This window comes from Pocillopora damicornis, chromosome 10 (assembly GCF_964200805.1).
Source record: "Pocillopora damicornis chromosome 10, jaPocDami1.2, whole genome shotgun sequence".
NCBI lineage: Eukaryota > Metazoa > Cnidaria > Anthozoa > Scleractinia > Pocilloporidae > Pocillopora > Pocillopora damicornis.
Genome location: NC_142679.1, coordinates 4,565,589 through 4,589,792, shown reverse-complemented (window position 1 = coordinate 4,589,792; position 24,204 = coordinate 4,565,589). Strand labels below are relative to the sequence as shown.

The 24,204-nt window shown below is 38.2% G+C and overlaps 4 protein-coding genes across 5 annotated transcripts in view; all 4 read right to left on the bottom strand.

The window, feature by feature from the left end:
• Nucleotides 1–6,312: 6,312 nt before the first annotated feature.
• LOC113669275 (adenosine receptor A3-like) overlaps nucleotides 6,313–24,204 on the bottom strand; it is a 37,908-nt gene continuing 20,016 nt past the window's right edge. The window contains exon 3 of one of the 2 annotated variants that reach the window (XM_089183584.1): nucleotides 6,313–8,509. In XM_089183584.1, coding sequence (XP_089039710.1) covers nucleotides 6,509–7,441 — 933 coding nt within the window. In that variant the 5' untranslated portion in view covers nucleotides 7,442–8,509 and the 3' untranslated portion in view covers nucleotides 6,313–6,508. Of the gene's footprint in view, nucleotides 8,510–18,767; nucleotides 18,877–24,204 lie in introns of those variants that run through there. The other variant, XM_089183585.1, reaches the window with a different exon arrangement.
• Nucleotides 8,655–12,443, bottom strand: LOC113669219 (adenosine receptor A3-like). The gene has a single exon (XM_089183588.1). The coding sequence runs from the start codon at nucleotides 11,985–11,987 to the stop codon at nucleotides 11,070–11,072; it is 918 nt and encodes a 305-aa protein (XP_089039714.1). The 5' UTR covers nucleotides 11,988–12,443; the 3' UTR covers nucleotides 8,655–11,069.
• Nucleotides 14,589–17,326, bottom strand: LOC113669279 (melanocortin receptor 3-like). Its single transcript, XM_027185281.2, has one exon. The coding sequence runs from the start codon at nucleotides 15,755–15,757 to the stop codon at nucleotides 14,831–14,833; it is 927 nt and encodes a 308-aa protein (XP_027041082.2). The 5' UTR covers nucleotides 15,758–17,326; the 3' UTR covers nucleotides 14,589–14,830.
• Nucleotides 19,427–23,535, bottom strand: LOC149038532 (adenosine receptor A3-like). Its single transcript, XM_089183586.1, has one exon. The coding sequence runs from the start codon at nucleotides 22,666–22,668 to the stop codon at nucleotides 21,739–21,741; it is 930 nt and encodes a 309-aa protein (XP_089039712.1). The 5' UTR covers nucleotides 22,669–23,535; the 3' UTR covers nucleotides 19,427–21,738.

Sequence of the window (24,204 nt, the reverse complement as noted above, 5' to 3'; positions counted from 1 at the left end):
ATGTATAAAAGAAATCATGAATTCATGGCTGAAATAAACAGGCAATAAAAACGAATAAATAACAACAAGAACAAACAGTCATTATAAAAACCGAGGTAGAGATGTTTCTTATTTCACAAGTAGAATATTCAATTGGTTATTTGAAAAATATTGTGGTTAACGAGACCCTTGAAAACTCATTGTCAAGTTTATTTCTCATAAAATCGATCAAACCGCTAAATTACTCTCACAAAACTATGATTTACTTTATCTTTTTTCCCTTCAAAATTAGAATATACACGATTGTTTCCGTGGCGTTTTTATTACGATTTTAATAAAGTTCTAGTTTCTCTTTTGTACATAGTATGTCGATGACAGAGTGGTGAATGTGTCTCATCTTCCAACAGTAAATAGGAGGGTTTAAAGTTGAGTTAAGAAATACAAGAATGATTGCGAAAATGTTTAAACTCCTAATGGTGCTATTCGGGCCGTTTATTTTCATTGCAAGCATGGGGGAAAACAACGGGAGATACGAAACTAAAAACATGAAATACACGTACAATATGCAACCTGCAGACTTAAGAGAGACAGCCAATCGTTTCACTTCTCTGCACTGATCTGCTTCTTGTAATTGCAAGGACTGAATCTGAAACTTGTGCTGGCGGACAATGAAATGAATCCTGATATTTATCAAAGTAGTAAGAAGGAAACCAATTGTATGGAAAATGGTACTAATTATAGCACGAGTACTTGTAGAGACCCAAAACATCATTAGTGAAAAAAATGCACAAAACACCCAAATTGATATCACCACGGTAACAACACGCCTGTGAGTCACAAGTTCCTTGTATCTGAGATGAAGGTGAACAGCAAGGAACCTATCTGCACTTATAGCCACAACACTCAGGAGCGGGACGATTAAAAGCGTACGAATAACGCCACCCGTCAAGTAGTAAATACTACTGCTAGGATTGTTCATTTGCAGCCATATGTGACCAGAAATGATGTGGAAAGAGGTTGAACGAATACACCAACAACAACATCAGAAACAGCAAGATTCAACATCAATGTTCTCAATGTCTTTGGAACAGATGAACTTTTTCGTACAGCGTACAATGTCACAATGTTCAACATGATGGCGGTGTAAGCTGAAAAATTGTTGAAAATACAGCCGGCGATAAGTATCCAACGACAGTCTTTGAAGTCGGAATAGGAAGGAAAAAACTGCAGAACATCACCATAGTACAATACATTCATACTGGTTGACTTGCAGTATCATGAAAGGACCTTCGGTGGGCAGTTAAGACTTGGTTAGGTGTTACGTACACCCAAAATAATTTTTTTATCAACCGTAATAAAAAAAGAGGCGGTTAATTTTTGCCTTCAATCTTTGAAAAGTTCGTCTGGACCGATACGCTCATCATTTCGACGACTTTTTTAATAAGACGACGCTGTTCTTGTGATGGCTTTTCATTACAGGGCCATGAGCTCATTTGATCGGCTAGTTAGTTAATTGAAAGTTCTCAATGGGATGGAATGAAAGCAGTACCATGGTGCAACAAAGTCGTGAGTTTACTAGATCAGAGAATCAATTGAAGGTGCTAATTGGAAATCTAATGGATATGCATCCAAAATAAAATCTGTAAAGCGGTGACTGAATCCTCACATCAAAGGGGGTTTCCCGATGATTGCGATTTAAGGAATTGTGGATTACTTTTATATTAAGTCAGACTTATGAGCAAAGTTCAACATGATGGCGGTGCAGATTAAAAAATTGTTGGAAATACAGCCGGCCACGAGTATCCAACGACGTCTTTGAATTCGGAATAGGAGGAAAAAACTGCAGAATATCATTACAGCACAGTATAGTCATACTGATTGACTCACTAGTCTCACTAGTTTTATAAAGGGATCTTTTGGGGACAATTAGGACTTGTTTTCTCGATTGCCGTGAAACAAAAAGCAGTTAATATTTGCATCGCACTCTTTGATAAGTTCATCAGGATTGATACGCTTATCTTCTCGACGATTTTTTTGAATAAAACGAGGCTGGTCTTGGAATAACTTTTCATCACAGGGTCATGAGTCATTGTATTTGGTAGTTAGTTAATGGAAAGTTCTGAATAGGGTGGAATGAAAGAGGTGTCTTGGTGTAACGAAGTCATGAGCTTACTAGATCAGAGAGTTGATGGAAGGTACTAACTGGAAATTTAATGGATATACATTCAATATAAAATCTGTAAAGGGGAGACTTTGAGTCCTCACATCAAAAGGGTTTCCCGATTATTGCAATTTAAGGAATTATGCACTACTTTCAGATTAAGTCAGACTGAAGGGCAAAGTTTAAAGAAAGTAGAATTTCGTACCCGAAATTGGTCGGTGACCGCTAACGCAATGCACCACTGCCTCTTAACTTTCAGGACTACTAATTTAACGGCATATTTCATTGGAGCTTTATCAACTTAGAAAATTGTTGTAACAGCATCCACTCATCGTCAGTCAATCTTTTTTAGCAGAACATAATTCTGGTTTTGAATCAGAGTAACACTGACAGTACCGCTATCTTATTCAAAGTTGTTCTCTTGAAAACATTCAATGCCTATCCACTGAACTTCCGAGGTGAGGTTCCGATTTAGCTTTTCTTTGCTAGGTCATGAGCTCATTTGATTGGGAAGTTGAAGAGGCCGCTCAATGAAAATTTAACACATTTAATAATGTAAAGAGGTGTTGTCTGATCTTTTCAGTGGGAGAAATGGGTGCTTTAAAACCTTCCTTGATTAGAGTACTTTTTCAATATTCCAACGATGAACAGAAAACTTTTAGATGATCGTTTGTGGATGCGAATTTATCTAGTCGTGTCGATGTTTACAACACTAGAAGATGAAATTTGTATCCATATGTAGCCATGCGGAATCTGCCTCTGTATATGGAGGGCAATAGTCGCATCTCCTCCCCTCCCCCCCCTCACCCTCAATACCGCTGTTAAAACGAGCTCTAAAATAAAAGGACTAATAACTATATTAGGACTTTAAATGTAAAGTCTACCCCTTACAGTGTTTATATCAAAACGCCAGTCTACACGAATTAGTGCTGTGATCATTTTCAGATGAAGGTACACAAATTCACGTCACAAACTTATTTTGTGTTTCAAGAGGGAAAAAACTGTAAAAAGTCATTAATAGTCATTGTGAGTGACAGTTCGTGAGGCAAAACCGGCTAAAAGCAGCTACTTTTTCACCGATTGCACATATGGCTAAATAAAAACGACGTAAAGTTCAAAATTTGAGTGATAGGTTGATATCGCAAAAACCGTAATGGTACACGAAAAAGAATATTGGAGAATTCATTAATATGCATTTAAGTATTGCCGAGAGAATGCCTGAGACTGCAACAACGAAAACGGCTTCGGGCTGTAGACACCAAAATTATGTGCATCCCTACGTTGATGATGTAGGTTCCCTGTTTTAAATAGTTACGAAGAAAAATCTTCCATAAGACAATGAGGATAAATAGAAGTCATTTTAAAAATTCTTCGAGGTGCGGAATTGAATATGAAACCCGCAATATGATAACGTATTGAATAAAAGATACCCGAAAGCTGATGATCATGTCTAAAAGTACACGAGTGACCATGAGTGACCACGAGTGACCACGAGTGACCACGAGTGAAAAAAGTTTAAAAAAGTTAATCATTGACTAAAATGATTTTAACTTTTTTCACTCGTGGTCATTCGTGGCCATTCGTGGTCACTCGTGGTCACTTGTGTGTGCTTTTAGACATGATCAAAGCTGATTGCCATTGTGTCAAACGAAATTGTGGAAAAAATTCACGGCTGTTTTTCTCGGAATACTTTGATGGAATATTTTGAGTTGGAAAAGATAAAAAAATAATGAAAATTATCTTTCATGCAATCTAAGAAATTGAGGAAAGCCCACAATTAAAATTAAATGCTCAAAGCCTCCCGCCTCCGCACAGGCAAGAGTCATCTGCGAAGATCCGCAGACTAACAATAAGTGAAACGTTGAATGTAAGACATCACTAATAAAGTTTCCATGTTAAGTGTGACTGCACGAAAACATGGCTGCTTCAAAACCTTTTCGATTCATTAAGATTTTTATCCCATCTGCTATCGTTTTCGATCCAAGCGGGTCTAATATTCCCAGCATTAACTATCTAAGTAATTAATACTTGAGTGGTTTTGTACCATAATAAAAAAATAGTCAATAAGAAGCGATTATTTCAACACACTGTATTTGTGTTTGGTTTCTACTTTAACATATACGATATTTCATCGCTGCATTGAAATTCCGTCTGATTTAAGCTACCTTCGTCGATACAGGGACGGAAAACAAGCCTAGCTCTTCTTCCTGATTATGAAACTTCGTTTAAAACTCCGATTTCGTAATCGTTCTGGAGACGTCATAACGTTTCGTTTCAAATAACATTTTGGATTTTTCGACTTTTCTCCGCAGAATAGACTGCACAAGTCATCTATCACAGTAAGTCCCCGATAATACGTCGAATCTGTCTCGTCTTCTGGCAGTAAATTACAAGGTTTAGGATGAGTCAAGAAATACCAGTTACGAGGACAGAGTAAAGTTTTTTCGATCGATACTCGACCCACTGAGTGAAATAGCAACCACAGAGATAAAAAAAAGGAAAATAACAAACCCAAAAATTGAAGATGGCATATACGTAGAATATAATTATTGCAGATTCAGTTAACAAGAATCGAAAAATTAGCCGTCTCACCAAAGTTAACTTCAGGCTGTGGATGCAAGAACTGAATGTGATTCTTGTGCCGTTGAAAGGTTAAGCAGATCTTGGTATAAACCAAAAAGGTGACATGGAAATTCTTTTATAGCACCAAAATACACCTTTTTGAGAAAAGAGGGGACCCAACAAGGTCGTTGTGGAAGAATCAACACTAGGCACCCAGATCGCGATCACTGCGGTAACAACGCGGTTGTGAGTCATAATCTCCTGTGACTGGTGTATGAGGTGAAGGTGAGCAGCTAAGAATCTGCCAACACTCACAGCCACAACAATCAGGAACAAAGCCCTAAAGATTTCCAGCATTCGATAGACTTTACAACTAGGATTGCTCAGTTGTAGTAAGCTGACCGGAAAAGCAGTGTAAATTGGTTGAGTTAGAAAACTGACACCAACATTAGACAAAATGTATTACAAGAAATTTTCAGCATTCGATAGACTTTGCAACTAGGATTGCTCAGTTGTAGCAAGCTGACCGGAAAAGCAGCGTAAATTGGTTGAGTTAGAAAACCGACAGCAACATCAGAAAGACTTGACAGCAAGTTTTAAGCATTTTTGCTAGCGACGAAGCTTTCGGTATATATTCAACATTATGGCAGTATAAAATAGGAATGAGTATACTTTGGGGTTGGAGATGAATGTGGAACGAAGATCTTAAATTTATGGTGGTGATAGGAGGACAGAGGTGCTAAAAGCTTTTTACGTACCAATTTGTGCATGACATTCTCTCACAACGTCGTCGTATTTTCTATTTTGCTACCTGTGGTGACTTTTCCACCCACCTAAAATAACTGTATCTTAAGTGAAAGACAGCAATGAAGTTTTTTTTCCCTTTTTCGCATAATCGGTCGCATACTTTCTGGTCGCGCTGACAAACACCCCTGCCTTGAAGCCATTGCAAAAGCTAAAATACATTTCATATCGAAAAATTTCCGATAATGGAAACTGAAACGTGTTAAAGGCTACAAACGAAAATCCTTCTAATTCGGACTGTTAATGGAAACTGAGGGAATGAATGAAGGTGCGAACACAAATGGGAGTATTGTGGTACAGGTTGCCGCCCTAAAGACAAGTGGCTGCTATTTACTCGATTGTTCATAATTTGGAATTGAGCTCTCAAGTCACATTTAGCACACCTGAAAGGTTTCTACTTTTAGAAAAGGAGGAGAGAGAGAAGCCTTTGTCTTTGGTAATTCGTTACTTAAACCAAGGACGACCCGCTTGGCTGCACATTGGCCCTCGAAAAGATTACTCGAAAGATCTCAGCCACGTTTCCGATCAGCATTTGAGCTGTCCTATAAGAAAATTTGTGGTAACATCGACCAAAAGTAGTCGACGCACGAACCGAGGTTCCTTTTTTCCAAAGCGCAGTTTCTTCCCTTTGTATAACTTTTTAATTAAAGGTGCGACAGTGGCTTTTAAAGCATGTTTTCCTTTTCTCGTAACAAATATATTACACACCCGTAATAAACTGCATTTCATAATTTTAAGAGTTCACCTGTTCCTTTTGCTTTCATTACACATAAGTCCATAACCAGCGACATAATAATAATCCAAATATCAACAAATTGAGCCAAAAAAGTTTCGTATCTTTAAATCTCAAAGTTGCGATTTATCCCCGTTTAACTCTGTCGCCTTCGCGGCTGCCCGCAAAAGCCTATAGTCACAGATACACACTCCTCTTGTAATTCAAACTCTATAAGCTTCAATCCGACCAAAACGATGAAGCTAAAAAACTTCAGATTGACTATAGCGTTAATGTGAGGCACGGATTCTTGCCCACGACATGTTCCTCAGCATATCTACTATGGCGTGTCGAATGTGTCTCATCTTCCAGCAGTAAATCACAGGGTTCAGAGATGAATTCAGAAATATGAGAGTCATTGAAAAGAGAGCAGCTTTTCTTAGGGCAATATTCGAGCCGTTAGTTCCCATTAAAATCAAGCAAACAGCATAAGGTAAATAAGAAGCTAAAAACACGAGATACACATAGAATACACCAACTGTAGATTTCAAGATACAGGTAAACTTTGTTCTTTCGAAAGACTGAGATATTTCAAACCCTTGCAAGGACTGAATCTGATTCTTGTGCCGTCTGACAATCAAATAAATCCTGATATACACCACAATAGTGACAATGAAACCACAAATTCCAGTAACTAAAATAATTAGACTAATGGTGTTGAGAGAGGCCCACAATATCATCAAGGAAACGAACGCACTTAATACCCAAATTAATATTACCACAGTAACAACACGCTTGTGAGTCACAAGTTCCTGGTATCTGAGATGAAGATGAAGAGCTAAGAATCTGTCTAGACTCACAGCCAAAACGCCCAGGAACGAAGCCAGCGAAAATAAATACCCACTCATCGACAGCCATCGGTAAGCGTTACAGCTCGGATCGCTCCGTTCAAACCAACTTCCAAGAAATGAGATGTAAGTTGGGTGACCCAGCAAACCAATACTTAGGTCAGAAATGGCAAGACTTGTCAGTAACGTTTTCAAAGTTTTTGGTAAAGTCAAAGTTTTCCTTATCGCACAAATTGTGACAATATTCAACATGATGGCGGTACAAGTTAAAAAACCGTTTAAAATACAGTTGGCGATAAAAGTTTCACGAAGATCTTCGTAGTCGGCGTTGGAGGGAAGAAACCGAAAGGGCTCGTCGCAATACAATTCGATCATGATGGTAACTCGTATATCTTGATTGATAGAGGGCAACTTCAGTCTAACAAAATTCCTTCTCAACTCATGCCTGTGAATCACTCTCGAACATGGCGACGAGTGTCCGGCAAAGCAGAATCATGGTAAGGTTCTCGACCGTAACTCGAAATTGTTTGAGTTTGATTCCTGTAGTTTGTTATAAAGCTAAAACATCTGCACTTTCTGACAATTAACTAGAAACAATGGTTATTCTAGTTAGGAACAATAGAAACTGTCGAATTTAAAGTTATTTATTTTCTTTCACACTTCTAATAAACCTAGCACCACTTAATATACACGCATTCTTTGCGTTTTTTTTTTCACTCGTTCAAATACTTTCGCGCTTTTTGCAAATTACGCTACCCTATATTTTCCATGTTTCCTACCTGCCATAAGTGTCTGTTTTATAAATGGTTCTGTGCCATAACTCTTTCCGTTCGAATGCTTCGTGTTTGCAATATTTCTCGCAGCATGTGGTTATTTTTTTTTTCTCGTATCTTTGCATTTATTTCCCCTTCTTATTTTTGTTGGTATTTATTGTTCTGTTATTTATCTACTTTTTCCTCTTTTAAGAAATTTACTTTTTCTTCACCTTTATTTTCCCTTCAACACCTAACAGCGACTAGCATCTAATTTATCCATATCCTATCGCTACTGACTCGAGCATAGCCGGAATACGGGAAATGACCACCTATTCAAGAAGTTCCTGATTTTTTAAAATAAATTCTTCTTTTCAATACCACAGGAAACGTATAAAGAACATTATGGTGAATATGTGTACAGTTATTAGGGCGTACAAGGTGAAAGGAAGAGTTCATCATTTGAGTTAGTCCGCCTCAGTACCTTATCGACGTGATGCGCGTTCATAAACTGATCATCACTGATAAAAAATTGACGGGAAGTTATCTCGCGTTCAAGTGCTTTAAGTCGTTTAATGCTGCGGAAACCAGAATTATAGGCATCAACATTTCGAGGTAAGGGGTGCCATTCGCAATCAGTCACATAGAAAATAACTTCCGTCAAGCATTCAGGTGAACATGAGCTTTGCATCTGTTGAAGTGAAACTGAATTTTAAAAACGAAAAATCGCTAAATTCATCATGCTTGAAAGTCAAATTTCATTTCTGTTAAAAAGAGGTTTAAAAAATTTTAATATGCGGTTTGTTTTCTTCAAATAATTTGATATTACTTCTCAATCATTTGGAATTCGAATAAAAAGTTTAACCAACCTAAGCATTTCTCGCCTCCACATGTAATGATAAAAATTATTTTAAAAAAAACATTCAAAAACTTCCTGTTTTGGTTTACGGCATAACTATCAGCAGGGAGTTGTGCTTTGTTAGATTACAACCTTTCATACATGTAAGCCCTTCCGAGGCTTATCAATTTGAAGGGCCTCACGAGGGGGCCGAGGGCTTACTTAAGACATGGGCTCATTACAGAAATGGAATTTACTTGATGAAGAAGAGCTCGTTAATAACAAACCAAAGGCTTTTAGGCAGTTCAGACAAAAAACAATGGATCACTTTTTTTCGAGAATAAAGGTAAAGACAAAAAGGGAAATCCATGACACACTTGTGAGAGCAAAAATATAATTTGAAGGCGATAATGCGATGTGACCACAAAAGCCACAAGGGGAGTCCGTGCCGGTCTGTCTTCACCTTTATTCTCATTTTAATGTCGCTAATCAGACTTCAAGAAAGTAAGCAAGATTTGATTGGTTCATCTCTGCTTAATAGGCGGGAGACTGGTTCAAGTTAGAATCGATAACAAATCGATACTAGCACTAACGATTGAGTTTTATCGCAAGCAATTGATAGTTTAACACTTACGATTAAAATTTATCACGAGCGATTGATGTTTTAGCACTAACGACTGAGTTTTATCACTAGCGATTTATATCTTCGCACTAACGATTGAGTTTTATCGCTGGCGATTGATATTTTAGCACCAACGATTGGGTTTATCACTAGAGATTGATATTTTTGGCACAAATGTCTCAACAGAGAGAAGAGAAATAAAAACACAATAACAGCAGTAGGAGAGTTTAACTTTAAAAAACGAATGCTGAACTAATTGCAAAATTGATTAAAAAGGTTTGTCCTTAGAAGGGTCTTAAAATTTGATGAGCTGCTCAGTTCGATATTGTTGGGAAGAGAGTTCCATACGCTGGGTGCCGCGAAAATGAAGCACTTATCGTCATAACTTACAAGCTTGACAGATGGTATTTTAAGTAAGTTCTTGGAAGAGGATCTCAAATTCCTGGTTGGTACACGGGGCTCGAGCAGTTCAGTAATGCAGTTCGGAGCCTGGCCGTTGAGCACTTTTTAAGTTTGTAGTAATATCTTGTAATTAATTCGCTGGTTAACTGGATGCCAATATGGCTGCTTTAGGACAGTCTCGATGTGATCATGCTTCTTAGTAAGAGTAACAACGCGGGCCGCAGTATTCTTAACATTTTGTAGGCGATCTATCAGAAATTGTGGGTATTCCATACATTAACGAATTTGCATTATCTAAAGCGTGAACTAACTTTTCGGTGTCTGCTAGAGATAAACACTCTCTTATCTTGCTGCTGGAGGTAGGATCGGAACCATTTCCGCACATTTCCTTCCACACCGCAGCGTCTTGACTGTTTCTCCGGTAGCAACTCATGATCGACAGTGTCAAACGCCGTAGACATGTCCAACAGCAATAGGGCAACGCATTTCTGATAATCCATTTAACAGAGAATGTCATTTTGCACTTTCAAAAGTGCGGTCTCCGTGCTGTGAGAGCGTTTGTACGCCGACTGGGGAGATTCCTCTGAGTCATTATCACGTAAGTAATCATTCAATTGACAAGATACTACCTTTTCGATTATCTTTGGGTCTGAAATTAGAATAATCTTCGAAGTCCAAGTTGTCCTTCTTGAGCTTCGGTTTGATCGTTACTTGCTTCAGTGCAAGATGATTGGAGCGACATATTTACCATGTTAATTAGGAAAGATAGGAGAACTGATTTGCATTTATTTAGAATGGACGCCGGTATAGGATCAAGATCACAACAATTTATTACCGAATGTGTCCACAAAAGTTGCGATTTCTTTTTCTGTCATAACTCTGAACTCTGCAAAACCGACATGGTACGGCTCTCTATTTGCTTCGCTGGAGTGAGTGCTGCATGTCGATAATTTCGTTATTATAGTTGCAATAAAAAGGCGGCAAAATTGTACGCAAGCTCCATCTTTGAGGGTGCGGTTGGATGGCGTCTCCCTTCTTTGAAATGTAACAGCTTGTCAACCTTGTTGAAAAGTATTTTTGGATCTGATGCATTCTCTGAGGTAATAAATAAATAATAGGAAGACTTCGCGTCCCTGAGTATTTGGTTTACAACCTGGCATTGATCGACAAACATGTCGACGCACAATCTCGACGCTCGCCAGCGGCGTTCCAATTTGCGATGTTTTCTATTGGCGACGCTGATACCAGCGTGGTACCATGACAGTCTGGTTTAGCTCTGTCGCCATCCAAAGCCCTTTGAGCGGGAGAGAAGTGTATTAACGAGCCTTGTCACGTAAAGTTAAACACAATGCTTTACTTATCAGCAATGATGATGAATCCACCAAAGAGTTAGTGTGAAGCACGATTTCTACTCAATAGTATTCCTATTACGGCGTGTCGAATGTGTCTCATCTTCCAACAGTAAATCACAGGGTTCAGAGATGAATTCAGAAATATGAGAGTCAAGGAAAACAGAGTGAACTTTTTTAGAGCGATATTTGCGCTGTTTATTCTAACACTAACGACACAAATAACGTACGGTAAATAGCAGGCTAAAAACACTAGATATATGTAAAATACACCAACTGTAGATTTAATGAGGCCAGCATAACTTGTTGTTTCTTCAGACCGATTTACTTGTTGTACTTGAAAGGAGTGGATCTGATTCTTGTGCCGTCTAACAGTTAAATAAATCCTGATATACACCACAATAGTGACAATGAAACCAAAACCGCCAGAGATTGAGATAACAATATTATGAATACTGACAGAAGCCCAAAATACCATCAAAGAAACAAATGCACTAAACACCCATATTGAGATCATCACTGCAACAATACGCTGGTGAGTCACAAGTTCCTGGTACCTGAGATGGAGGTGAACAGCTAAGAACCTGTCTACACTTACAGCCACTACACCCAAGAACGAAGCGAGCGAAAATAAGTACCCACAAATCGTTAGCCATCGGTAAGCGTTACAGCTTGGATCGTTCAATTTTGACCAGCTGACAAGAAATGAAGAGTAAGTCGGTTGAACAACCAAACCAACACCAACATCAGAAAAGGCAAGACTTGTCAGTAGCGTTTTTAAAGTCTTTGGTAGGGTCGAAGTTTTCTGTATTGCGCAGATTGTGACAACATTCAACATAATGGCGGTATAAGTTAAAAAACCGTTGAAGATAGAGTTTGTGATGAAAGTCGAACTAAGATCTTTTAACTCGGCGCTGGTGGGAAAAAACTGTGAATCTTTACAAAATAATCCGTTCATTATGTTGTCCTGCGTACTGTACCTTGAAACGATTTTACCAAAAAGATCTTCGATTCTTTGTTTAAGGTGATCTCTTCTTGAGTCAATGTCTGTGGCCAATCTCCTTTCTGACGTGGATCTTTCTTTCGTTCAAATTTGCAATTAAAATAGAAAACTTGAGTGTGATGATCATCAGAAAAACAAACGAAGTTCTCCACAGAAACCGAAAAGTTTCCGGGGTTCATTTGCATGTGATGATACTGAAATATTCTCTTTTTCTAGCAGCGTTGTAATTGTAAATGACAGTTTCATATACTCCGACAGTCGGCTGCCTTCTAGTGTTAACTAATACCTACTGTGACATGTAAATTCTGTTTTACTTTTAGTGCATCGGACACACAAAAGTATACAACTAAAAAGGCTGCAATCAAATCGAACCTTTCCAGGTCGAGATAATCGAAATTGATCGTGAATGATGGAAATTTTATGGACAGGTACTCGATATTATCATGATCAGAAGAATAAATGACAAGATAACAGCTGGTTAGCATTTAACAGTTGTAAAAAATGAAAATTGTGTGCGTCCAATTTTCATGATACAAGTTACCAGTTATAACCTAAAAGATGTAGAACTTAAATCAGGCACCCACTGCCGGGAACGAGAACTTTCTTCTTAGGGACGACTAATTAAGTATTCAAATAAAAATTTTTTGATAAAAGATATTGAAAAATTAGCTTGCCTTAAAGTTCGTAGATCAGATGTCATTTCATGTGTCAAAATAAGCTTTTAATGTTTAGTTTTGACACCAAATTTTTACTTCTAACAGTTTTAAATCCGGATCTTTTCATCCTTCTGAAATTTGACTAAGCAAGTTACATTAACCCAATCCAAAACCAACCCCAGACTTTTTTACTATACCGAGTTAGACCAGTTGATGTCCTTGTTTACATATAGAGAAGTTGTTTTCACAAAGCTTTTCTCCAAGAGTTAGCGACACATGCGAGTTTTTCGATCGTTTTGAATCCGTTATAGCTTTGATACCGTTGAAAAGGGTTAGTCGTTTCTACCATTACCACCTTTTTCCTCCATTCACGCCTATCTCATTATTTAATTCGAAGCCCTATATACCATATACCAGTGAATCAACGATGTACTAAGTAACTCTCTGAACCAAAAATATGGTGATAGAAAAGTCTTACAAACATTAACCCTTTTAAATCCGACGTTGTTCTCCCAAATAACAACAGGCATCTCTTTCTTGCCCGGCCAGTTATACGAATTTAGAGTTATGTCGAGGCCGAACGAGCTAGTAGATCATGTTCATGATTCAAACTCATTACTTGTCTGTTTGTCAAGTATCTGAAATACAATCGCCATTGACGGGTGAAAGAGTAACCTGTCATTCAAGCGGAAGCTGTTTGTCTCCTGCGCACTAAGTGCTGGCGTTGAAATGAAGCAACTTAATCAGCTACCACTGACATGTCATTGACGCACTTCTGTGATAGTCAAATATATCTCAAAAGTGGTTTACCAACGTAGCGGTTATGAAAGCTACCTTGCTAGGTACTGTATCCAATCATAATAATTCAATAATTCACGGTTTAAGAAAAGTGACTAATGTGTTAAATTGGGTAAGTTTCTATAAAAATTGTGATGCTGCGTCAGCAGGGGAGTATATCAAAATAATTTTGTTTTACTAACTGAGTTGATAATGTAAATTGGCCAGCGTAAATAATTTCTGAAGCTGACGTTTCGAGCATTAGCCCTTCACCAGAGCGAATGATTAATATGTTACGTTTCCTTTTCAGAATTAAACGCCTCCAAGTAAATGCCAACTTTGAAAAACTAGTGATCTTACTTTGAAGTTAACAACAATTAGCAACGGAAGTTATTTGAGTTTTCCTTGCGAGCCTCACTCGAATAAATGCTTTTTTTTCTCTACCCCTAAAAGGTAATTTTAAGGGATTAAATAATGACCAACTAATCCATGGCTTAAATTCAGCTGAAGTTCATGACGAAATGGAGACAATCTTGGATTCCCTTGTGGGTATATATTTTAAAACGTTTCCGCACGTCGAGAAAATAAAACTGTGAAACATGTCGTTTTATAGTCTTTTTCAATTAATAATACTACTTTATCGCACCCTCAAGCAGTGAAAGCAGTAAACAACGAGGTTTAGAGGTGAATTGAGAAATGCGGGAGCTCTTGAGAAATTATGAAACCTCTCTCGAAATAGTGCTCGCTTTTGATTCAGATGGCAGCAAAAATTCAAAGCAAATAAATAGTAAAAATACAATACTATATAGACTATACCAACTGCCAATTTAGCGGAACAGGTAAAATTTGTCTTTTCACCAGATTGTGCAACTTCCTGTACTCTCAAGGACTGAATCTTTAGATTTATCAAAACAGTAATAATCTAATCAGAAGAGCGAGGGAAGCATTTCAAACTTATCTTTTGGTATTGAGATACTTGTTCATCAAAAATTCAGCTAGTACCACATATTTCACTTTTCAGTTGCCACTATTGTGTTCCTAAACTAATATTTAATCCAGAGGCAAGTTCACAAGTTCTTTATTTAATGTATCATAACATAAAATATTTATTTGTATTGTAGGTATACATAAAAACATATACAGCCTGATCAATTAGAGAATAAATAAATAAACGTAGTAGCTGCTAATACCTCCACCCGCTTATTTTCCCCCAACAATCTTTAGGTATTCAGTAAAAAAGTCTCCATTGAACTCACACCTTTCCTATGTGTCTATGCTCTTTGAGACTGCGAATCGTTTGCCAATGACAATATATAGTCATGACAATATATAGTCATCCAGTCATCATATTACCAAACAGTAAAATTACTGCGAACGGTTTGTGTTCCAATTCGTATTCCGCAGCATGTCCATGATAGCGCGTCGAATGTGTCTCATCTTCCAGCAGTAGATTAAAGGGTTAAGAGAGGAATTGAGATATACAAGAGTCACTGAGAAAAGAAAAAATCTCTTCAAGGCGACACTCGATCCAAATATTTTAATGAGAACCACGGAAATAAAGCAAGGCGAATAGCAAAATAGAAAAACGAGATAAACGTAGAATATATCAATTGCAGATTTAACGAGACGTGAAAAATTTGTTATTTCGCCAGACTGACTTATGTCTTGTACTTGCAAAGACTGGATCTGATGCTTGTGCCGCCTGACAGTTAAATAAATCTTGAGGTACAACACAACACTCACAATGAAACTGAAAGATGCCGTAACTGAAATAATTATTGACATAATATGGACCGAACTCCAAAATACCATCAAAGAAACAAATAAACTAAATGCCCATATTGATATTACCAAAGTACCAACACGTTTTTGACTCACAAGTTCCTGATATCTGAGATGAAGACGAAGAGCTAAGAACCTTTCTACACCTACAGCCACGACACCCAGGAACGAGGCAAGTGAAAATAAGTTGCCAGAGATGGCCAGCAATCGGTTAGCGTTACAACTTGGATCGTTCAGTTTTAACCAGCTAACATGAAGAGATAGGTAAGTTGGTTGACCAACCAAACCAACACCAACGTCAGAAATAGCAAGGCTCACCAGTAACGTTTTTAAATTTTTTGGTAACGTTGAAGTCTTCCGTATTGCGCAGATTGTCACAATATTTAACATTATGGCGGTATAAGTTAAAAAACCGTTGCAGATACAGTTAGTGATAAAAGTCCCTCGAAGCTCCTTGTAGTCGGCGTTGGTGGGGAAAAATTGAAAAGGCTCGTCGCAATACACGTTCATGATATTAACTCGCGTATCTTGATTAAGAGAAGAGAGCCTTGGTAAAACAAAATTTCTTCTTTTTTTCAGTTCTGTGGATTACTCTCCGTTCTTGCTTGAATAATTCTTTCACTTAACACAAAGCTGTGAAGTTCTACGCCAAAACTTAAAATTAATTCCGGACTGATATTCATTCGCATAATTTATGAGGATCCTGAAACATCTGCTTTTCTTGTCAATGTGAAAACTATATTTTCAAATGACCAAAATTGATTTTACCTGGCGGATCACTGCACGAAAAAAAGAAAAAAATAAGGAAAGGAAAGTGTCGGATTCAAAACGATAAGTCAAATTTACATTCTCTCCCTAGAAGTTTTTTCGCAGAACATAGTCAAGGATGAGCGTAAAAAAACGACATATCACGGAAAAAAAAAGGTTTGGGAACTCCATTAAAGTTTTTCGAGCTTAATTTGATGAAATTATTGTTTCATGAATCATTGTTCAAAAGATAATTGTATCCAGCGCTATACAATGGCACAACTGATCAAGAAAGTAATCAGGTATTATTCAAATCCTCCAGGGCAATCCCACTCCAATAAAATGTATTTTACATCCAGCCAATAATTACTCATTTGAAGTTTGCGACTTATCACTTAAAATTCCATTTACTAGATCGCTTTTCTTTCAGATGCCTTTCTCCCTTGCGTGGGGAAGTGCACGGTAAAAGCCTAAACGGATCGGAATTAAGAATGATGTATTCAGTCTGTTTGGAAAGAGACGCTTTCATCTTTGATCTTTCGTTGCATCAAACCCGTACATGATAGGTTAAATAGCAAACGTATTTGCCTCTAAACTAGTAAAACGTCTGCAAGAGTGCAAACCAAAGCCTTTAATCGAAACTGATCATGCGCGATGGCAATTGCTTGGAGCTGATGATTGATGAGAGTGAGATAGCAACGCTGTTATCTGTTTCTAATCGTAGAAACCAGGAACAAGCACCTCCAGAATTTCATAACATCGGTTGCCAGTTTTTATCAGCCACAAAGAGGTAATTTACATCAGGCAGTCGGAAGAAAAAGTGCTCTCGAATTACTGATGGTAAAATAAATGTTCGTGTGGAGAAATTGTCAAGGAAAAATGCTGCAGAATCAAAGTCAAATGGCAAAAGGCAAAGGCAAATGTCATTTAATCTGTGGAATAAACTGTGGAATAAATATGTGGAATAAAAGGCAAAAGGCAAAGTCAAAGGCAAAGTCAAATGTCATTTAATCTGTGGAATAAACTGTGGAATAAATCTGTGGAATAAAAGGCAAAAGGCAAAGTCAAAGGCAAAGTCAAATGTCATTTAATGTGTGGAATAAACTGTGGAATAAATCTGTGGAATAAAAGGCAAAAGGCAAAGTCAAAGGCAAAGTCAAATGTCGTTTAATCTGTAGAAAAAACTGTGGAATAAATCTGTGGAATAAAAGGCAAAAGGCAAAGTCAAAGGCATAGTCAAATGTCATTTAATCTGTGGAATAAACTGACTAATGACCAAAATGCTCCTGAAAAATTCCTGTTTTGGCTCAGGCCTAAACTATGTAACTATCTGCGGAGAGCTGTGTTCTAACTATCGTAAATGCTCCGATAAGCCTTCGGGAGGTTAATCGATTTACAGAGTTTTCAGGACGGAGAAGAGATCATTAGAGACGGGGACTTAACAAAACTAAGCACCAATGCAATTCACGCAATTGTGACTCATTTTTAAGAATAACGTTTCTCAAGTGGTAGTTAGTACGCATAACTGAAAACCTTGGATGTATAAAACACCATCTAGCCTCATCGCAACACCATCTAGCCTCATTGAGGTATTTTATTGATGGAGAGTGAGAAAGACTGAGTAAAGGAGGGGCGGTGGGGTGGGGGGGGGGTTATCAGAAACTTAAGGCTCTAAACGGCGTGGGGGCTTGCATAAGCATTTCAGGTAAAAGATTATTGACGTGACAACCACTGTTTCTTGTTTTCAAAGTGCGTATTGCTATGATAAAGCTTTTTTCACCGGAGGAGAGAGCACGTACTACAAAAGCTCAATGGCGGACACAACGTCTAGTCGTTTTAAATCCTTTCATCTTGACCTCCTTTTAATCTATTTTTCTCAATTGCTTCTGTAATAAATTTTCCTTCAGCCTCTTATAATTACTTTGGTGTGATCGTAGACAGAAAACCATCACGCCTATCATTTGATATTCAGATATAATAAATGATTCTTGGCAATAAGTCCTTTAAGTTAGTAAAGCCAGAAGTTGAACGACTAAATAATAAACTGAACTTTAATTATTCCCCTTACGGTTGTTTTAAGAAAACTTGTCTTCCCAAAGTTTAATGTGTGCGACGTTTTCAAGTGTTCGAATCTATTTAAGGTTTTTTCTAGTTTTGGTGCCGGTAAGTCGAGTTATCGTCTTTCCACCCTTCTCCACATATATATTTTTTTAACTACGCGCCATAAGGGCCTAGAACGAGTTTATTTCTGATACCTTTCTTCCTTGCGCAAGGCAAAGCTTGGTAAAACCTTGAGGGGATCGGAACTACGAATAAATGTATTCAGTCTTTCTACTTTTCTCTTTTTACACGATGTCAGTTAGTGGGCAGACCTGACCCTCCAGAGCCTGTGGCAAGTACAGAACTACCTCAAGGACCCTGGTGTGCTGTCGCAATTGATTACCTGGGACCGTTACCCTCAGGTGAACACATACTTGTAGTTGTTAACTACTATAGCAGATATTAGGAGGTGGCTGTTGTAAGGACAATTACATCAGAGAAGACCATATAGTGTTTAGAAACCATATTTGCCAGACATGGACTGCCTGAAGTGATTGTAAGTGACAATGGGTCAAACCTTGTCTCAGAGAAATTCGAAGCGTTCCTAAAGGAGAATGGTATTAAGCATCGACGTGTAACAACTCGGTGGGCTCAAGAAAATGGCGAGGTAGGGAGACAGAATAGATTCATACTCAAAAGATTACAGTTGGCACATGCAGAAGGAAAGGACTGTAGAAGAGAACTGGTCAGGTATATGGCTGTTTACAGAACAACTCCTCACCAGACAACTGGACAGACACCAGCATTTCTTCTGATGGGCTGACATCCAAGAACAAAGTTACCTGAAAATCACAACCAACCCACGGTGATGAGGAAACCAGAGACAGAGATCAACTGATGAAATTCAAGAGCAAACAGTATGCAGATGCTTCAAGAAATGCTAAGATGAGTGAGGTGAAACAAGGTGACCTTGTACTCACGAAACAGGATAAGAAGAACAAACTGTCCACCACATTTGAACCTCAGCTGTACAAAGTGAAAGAAAAGAAAGGAAATCAGGTTTTTGTATCTGATAGCGACCATCCCGTGAGGGTTTTGCACCAAAACACAACTGAAGTCAAGCAGTACCACCCTACTGATGATCAGCTCAGTGATACGAAGGCTAATCAAGAGAAAAACACCACTCCTGCTTCAGTTGAGATGGACACAGCAGTCAAATCAGGAAGTACTGATTTCCAGGAAGGTTCACCAAGGCGTTATCCGCAGAGGATTCGCAAACCACCTGACAGATTGAACTTATAGAGACATTGAACACTTCAAGAACTATTCACAGGGACATAATGTTTGCTTATTTTGTACCAAGGACTCTATGAACGAGTTTCTTTGTGACCGTTTATAGTTTTACTCTTTGTTTATATTTCTAAGGAAGAAAGGGATGTAATGACGTAATCATTTTTATATATCACGTGACCTTGTAGGAGCACATGCTTTCGTAGTATCGTGTGTTTGACACAGTTCTTCTGATTAAATTCTATTCGAAGATGTTACACTTAATTAGTGTCTATCATAATGAAACATGGGCGACTTAACATACAGGCTATGCACCGTGAAGTTAAGGAAAAGCACTACAGGTGTTATGCGAGCCTAATCAAAAAAGTAGTTGTTGCATCCAAAACAGCACCAAAACTGTATCAGAATTAACAAAGAAAAAAAACTAAATTGTTCTACTAACTTTCTCCTTTCTGCCTATATCTGATGAGTTCTTTCAGAATTCTACGTGGGATTCCTCGATATATTGTTTCATCCCAAAATCAAAAGCGAAACGGGGCCCTGACAAGGGCTAAAGCTTGAAACGTTAGCTTTACAATATATCTCTTTACAGTGGCCAGTTCACATCATCAATGAGTTGATAACCAGAGAATAACGAATGGGCGCGCGTAGATATGGAATTTCTCTTTGAGTGTTGAACTCGATAGCTCGCGAGTGAGATGTCGAGTTGAACACGAGAACAGTTATTTCATATCAACAAGCAACCGTGTGTTATTTTGTTTATCATATATATATACTCAATAGCCCTTTACTGACCAAAAAGTCAACTTGATTAATGAACGAAAATAAAAGGATCGACAATTCCCGATTAAAAATCGTAAAGTGCGTCGGCGGTAAGGCTCAAGATGAAAAACTGCGCTGAAACACTACAAAAACAAACAATGCAGGGCGTGAAATTGCGCCTAATACAGGCTCCAATGCGACTACATTTTTCACTTTGGCGACCAAATCCTGAAAGTTAGTCGCCAAATTGGCGACTAGAACGTTTCATCATAACCTTACCAAGAGATATAGTGAATTAAAAAGATTTGCAAAGATAAATCCGCGGCAAACTTCCTCGTTAAGTTTGTTTCCAAAACGTAGCACATGCATCTCGATCGATAACTAAACGCCATCTTGGATTTAGATGAGCTTTAATGTTGTATATCATCCATCCTAGTGTCCACTTTGTAGCACGTAAAGGATCTTTTCCCTAACTTAATTTTGGAGGGTCTCTCTAGAACGCTGACAGCGTAAAGAAAGATTTTGTTTGTCTTTGAAAATGGCGACCAACTTTTTTTTGAATTGGCTACCACTTTGAAGAATTTAGGAGCCAAGTGGCTATCAGAAAAAATAATTAATTTCACGCCCTGCAATGGACGAAATATTTCAGGTAAACGGCCAAAATCGGCCTGTGGCAAGTCTTCCAGTTGTCGATTTTTGTTCTCAGCCGAGAGAATACGTAGCTTTCGGTTTTTTTTTCCGTGTTTGGGTTTTCTTCCCCTTCCGGGAAAGTTTGAACGTCACTATCTGTAAGCGATACTGATTTTTCAGTGTTTTAGCAGCCATAATCCGAAGAGTTTCCTACAAACGAACTTGGATTGAAAATGGTGAAGGCTTCGCTGTTCATTCATCAACCTGACCTACTGGCGCGAAAGGCGAGTAAAGTGTCAGAAGCTGATTGGCGATATCAAACACACGTGAAAAAATGCGATATAATTTCAAGTGTGTTGTTACGGCTTTTTTCAGGGCTGGAAATCCTTGTTTGACACCGTAGTTAATATGGTAAAACCAATTTACTTCGAAAACCTTGAGAGATCCCTAGATTATAAATGTTGAGGTAAGAATAACTCATGTAAAACTTGTCATTTCACAACACTGTGTAACTTCATCAACTTCCAAGGACTGATCAAAACTGACCTATCACCCGTTGAACGTTTTGATACATACCACGATAACGGGTTTTAATAAAAGGAAAAACAGGTGCATTTCAATGCAACTCAGATATATTCACTCAACCAACCATGCTAATTTTACATGTTTTAGTGTTAAAATGTCCGTGTCATATTCCTTAACGACCATTTTGCCTTTACACAATGTCCTAAACTTACTGTATCATAGCATTAAACAAAAAGCCAAATCTGTTTACACTGAGACGCACACAGCGTTAGATTTGGAGAATCAATAAAAACAATCGCTTGTGAAAGCTCCAATTGATCTATTTTTCCCTCCCATAGTCTTTAAGCACTCAGTTTTAAAGTTTCAATTAAACTGCGTCTTCCACGAATGTTGATGTTCCATTACGGTACTGAGAATTGTTTGACACAGTGAGACCTGCCACTCAGTCCGAATGTTATTGACAACTATTAGCAGAAAGACCCCTTAAGACTGTAAATCTAGTGTGAAGGATTGTTTCTGTTCCACGACATGTTCCGCAATATGTGCAGGATAGCGTGTCGAATGTTTCTCATCTTCCAGCAGTAAAGTACAGGGTTCAGAGATGAATTAAGATTCACGAAAATCATTGAGAAGAGAAAAACTTTCTTGAGAGCGATACTCGGACCGTTGATTTTGATGGCAACCACAGAAATACCATAAGGCAGATAGCAAATTAGAAACACGAGATACACATAGAATACACCAACGGTAGATTTAATGAGGCTTGCAAAATTTGTCATCTCACCAGATTGAGATCCATCATTTACTTGCAAGGATTGAATCTGATTCTTGTGCTGTCGGACAATTAAATAAATCCTGATGTACATCACAGCATTTATAATAAAACAAAAAGCACCAGTAAATGAAATCATATTATTTAAAGTACTGACCGAAGCCCATAATACCATCGAAGAAACTAATGCACTAAACACCCATATGGAGATCACCACAGCAACAACACGCTTGTGAGTCACAAATTCATGGTATCTGAGATGAAGGTGAACAGCTAAGAACCTGTCTACACTTACAGCCACAACAGCTGAGAACGAAGCCATCGAGAACAAATAACCGCAAATAGAGAACAGACGGTAAACGTTACAGCTGGGATCGTTCAGTTGTAGCCAGCTGACCAGAAATGCAGTGTAAATGGGTTGAGCCAACAAACCAACACCAAAATCAGAGAAAGCAAGACTTAGCAGTAAAGTTTTTACAGGTTTTGGTATCGTTGAAGTTTTCCAAATCGCGTAGATAGTCACAATATTCAACATGATGGCAGTATGGGTTAAAAACCCGTTGAGGATACAGTTGGCGATGAAAGTCCCACGAAGAACATTAAGTTCGGCGAAGGAAGGGAAATACAATGACTGATAACAATATAGATCGCTCATGATATAACCTTAAGTATCTTGAATAGAGCAAGGAAGCTTTGGAAAGACAAACTTTTTTCTCGAGTGTACGCTTAGATTAAGTCTTCTTTGTACAGTGTCTATGGTCACTCGCCTTCCTTCGTATCCGTTAAGGATAATTCTTTCACTTAGAAACGCGGTTAACTTTCGCCGAAACACAGCAGCTTATTTCTCTAACAAAACTCCAAAATCATGTTACTGAATTTTGTGCGCACAGCTTATGGCGATGCTAGTACACCTGCTTTTTCTTAAACTTCAATTTTTGTAAATAACTCTTTAAGGTGGACAATCGGGTGCATCTGAAGACCTTCATGAGACGTTTGCAAGGCTTCAAACAAAAGTCGTTACGGTTCAGGATAATCCAAACACGTTGTGGATGATAGAACTTTCACGGAAAGATATCAAGTACCGTCAAAAAATAAGTGGTACTGACATTCGTTCAAACGGTAGAATTAAAGTGCATCCACGCTTCTAAGTAAAGGCTTCCAGTCAAAATAGTCACAAAGAAAGGACTTACAGCAAACGGTCAGGAGAACAAGCGCTTTGTACTTACTGATATTCGCCTTAATTTTCAAGAAGAGACGTGGACGATGTCGCAAAATAAGACTGCCTAGAAGTCAGATGTCGTATAATTCGTACATGATTGCAGACAGAATTGGACTTCACTCAGTCCTACTACCATAACTTATCAAAACTATAATAAATTTCTCGAAGGAAATTGGTTATCACCAGCTTTGTAATGGTAATAGTGTGTAAACATCTGAGTGATTTATAAGATCGGAGAGCTGACTACAGATAGAGTTGGACGTCATGAACTCCTGTTGCCAATTAATCAAAACTACAAAAGAACTTGAGAACCAAACCAAACATCAGCTACACATTTTCATGACAAAAGAAACGACAGTTAACACAGCGAGATGCGCCAGTTTCAGTTATACTTTCGTTTGTCCACATTTCCGTGATAACGTGTCGAATATCTCTCACCTCTCAGCAATAAACAACAATAAACAGCGACTAATTCACTCTTAATTCTTGACTTACTCTCGCACGTGTCCCTAGTGCCTCTGCTCTGAGGGGCCAACTTAAAGATTTGAGTCAGAAGATCCACACGACCGTACAGCCTGTATTTGTGAGCCAGAGGATCGAACAAGATCTCAAGTTACGAGAAGCGAAGGGACCGGTTGAGAACCAAAAGTGCCTTCAACAAATTTAAATGTAACCTGAGCGATGCACTTTATGTTGGTTTTGCACGCCACCATCTGCACCAACTGCAGACTTCATCGATTGGTCAGAATTTGCGCGACAAGCATTCTTTGGCCCCGCGGGGTCTTACAAAGAATTTTAGTGTTTAAAGGAGCATAAGAACAAATTCGACTGCTTACTTTATGAAATGTTTTTTATTCAAGAACTGAGACTTGCTCTCAATGTACAGTAGGACTCAATTCGTGCAAAGGTTTTTAATTAGGTTTTTAGTTTTTGTTTTCAATCAGCTTTTTAATTATTTCTTCTCTTTGTATG

Coding starts and splice junctions, on each gene's coding strand:
- LOC113669219 (XM_089183588.1), bottom strand. CDS start 11,987: ATGAACGGATTATTTTGTAAAGATTCACAGTTTTTTCCCACCAGCGCC.
- LOC113669279 (XM_027185281.2), bottom strand. CDS start 15,757: ATGAACGTGTATTGCGACGAGCCTTTTCAATTTTTCCCCACCAACGCC.
- LOC149038532 (XM_089183586.1), bottom strand. CDS start 22,668: ATGAGCGATCTATATTGTTATCAGTCATTGTATTTCCCTTCCTTCGCC.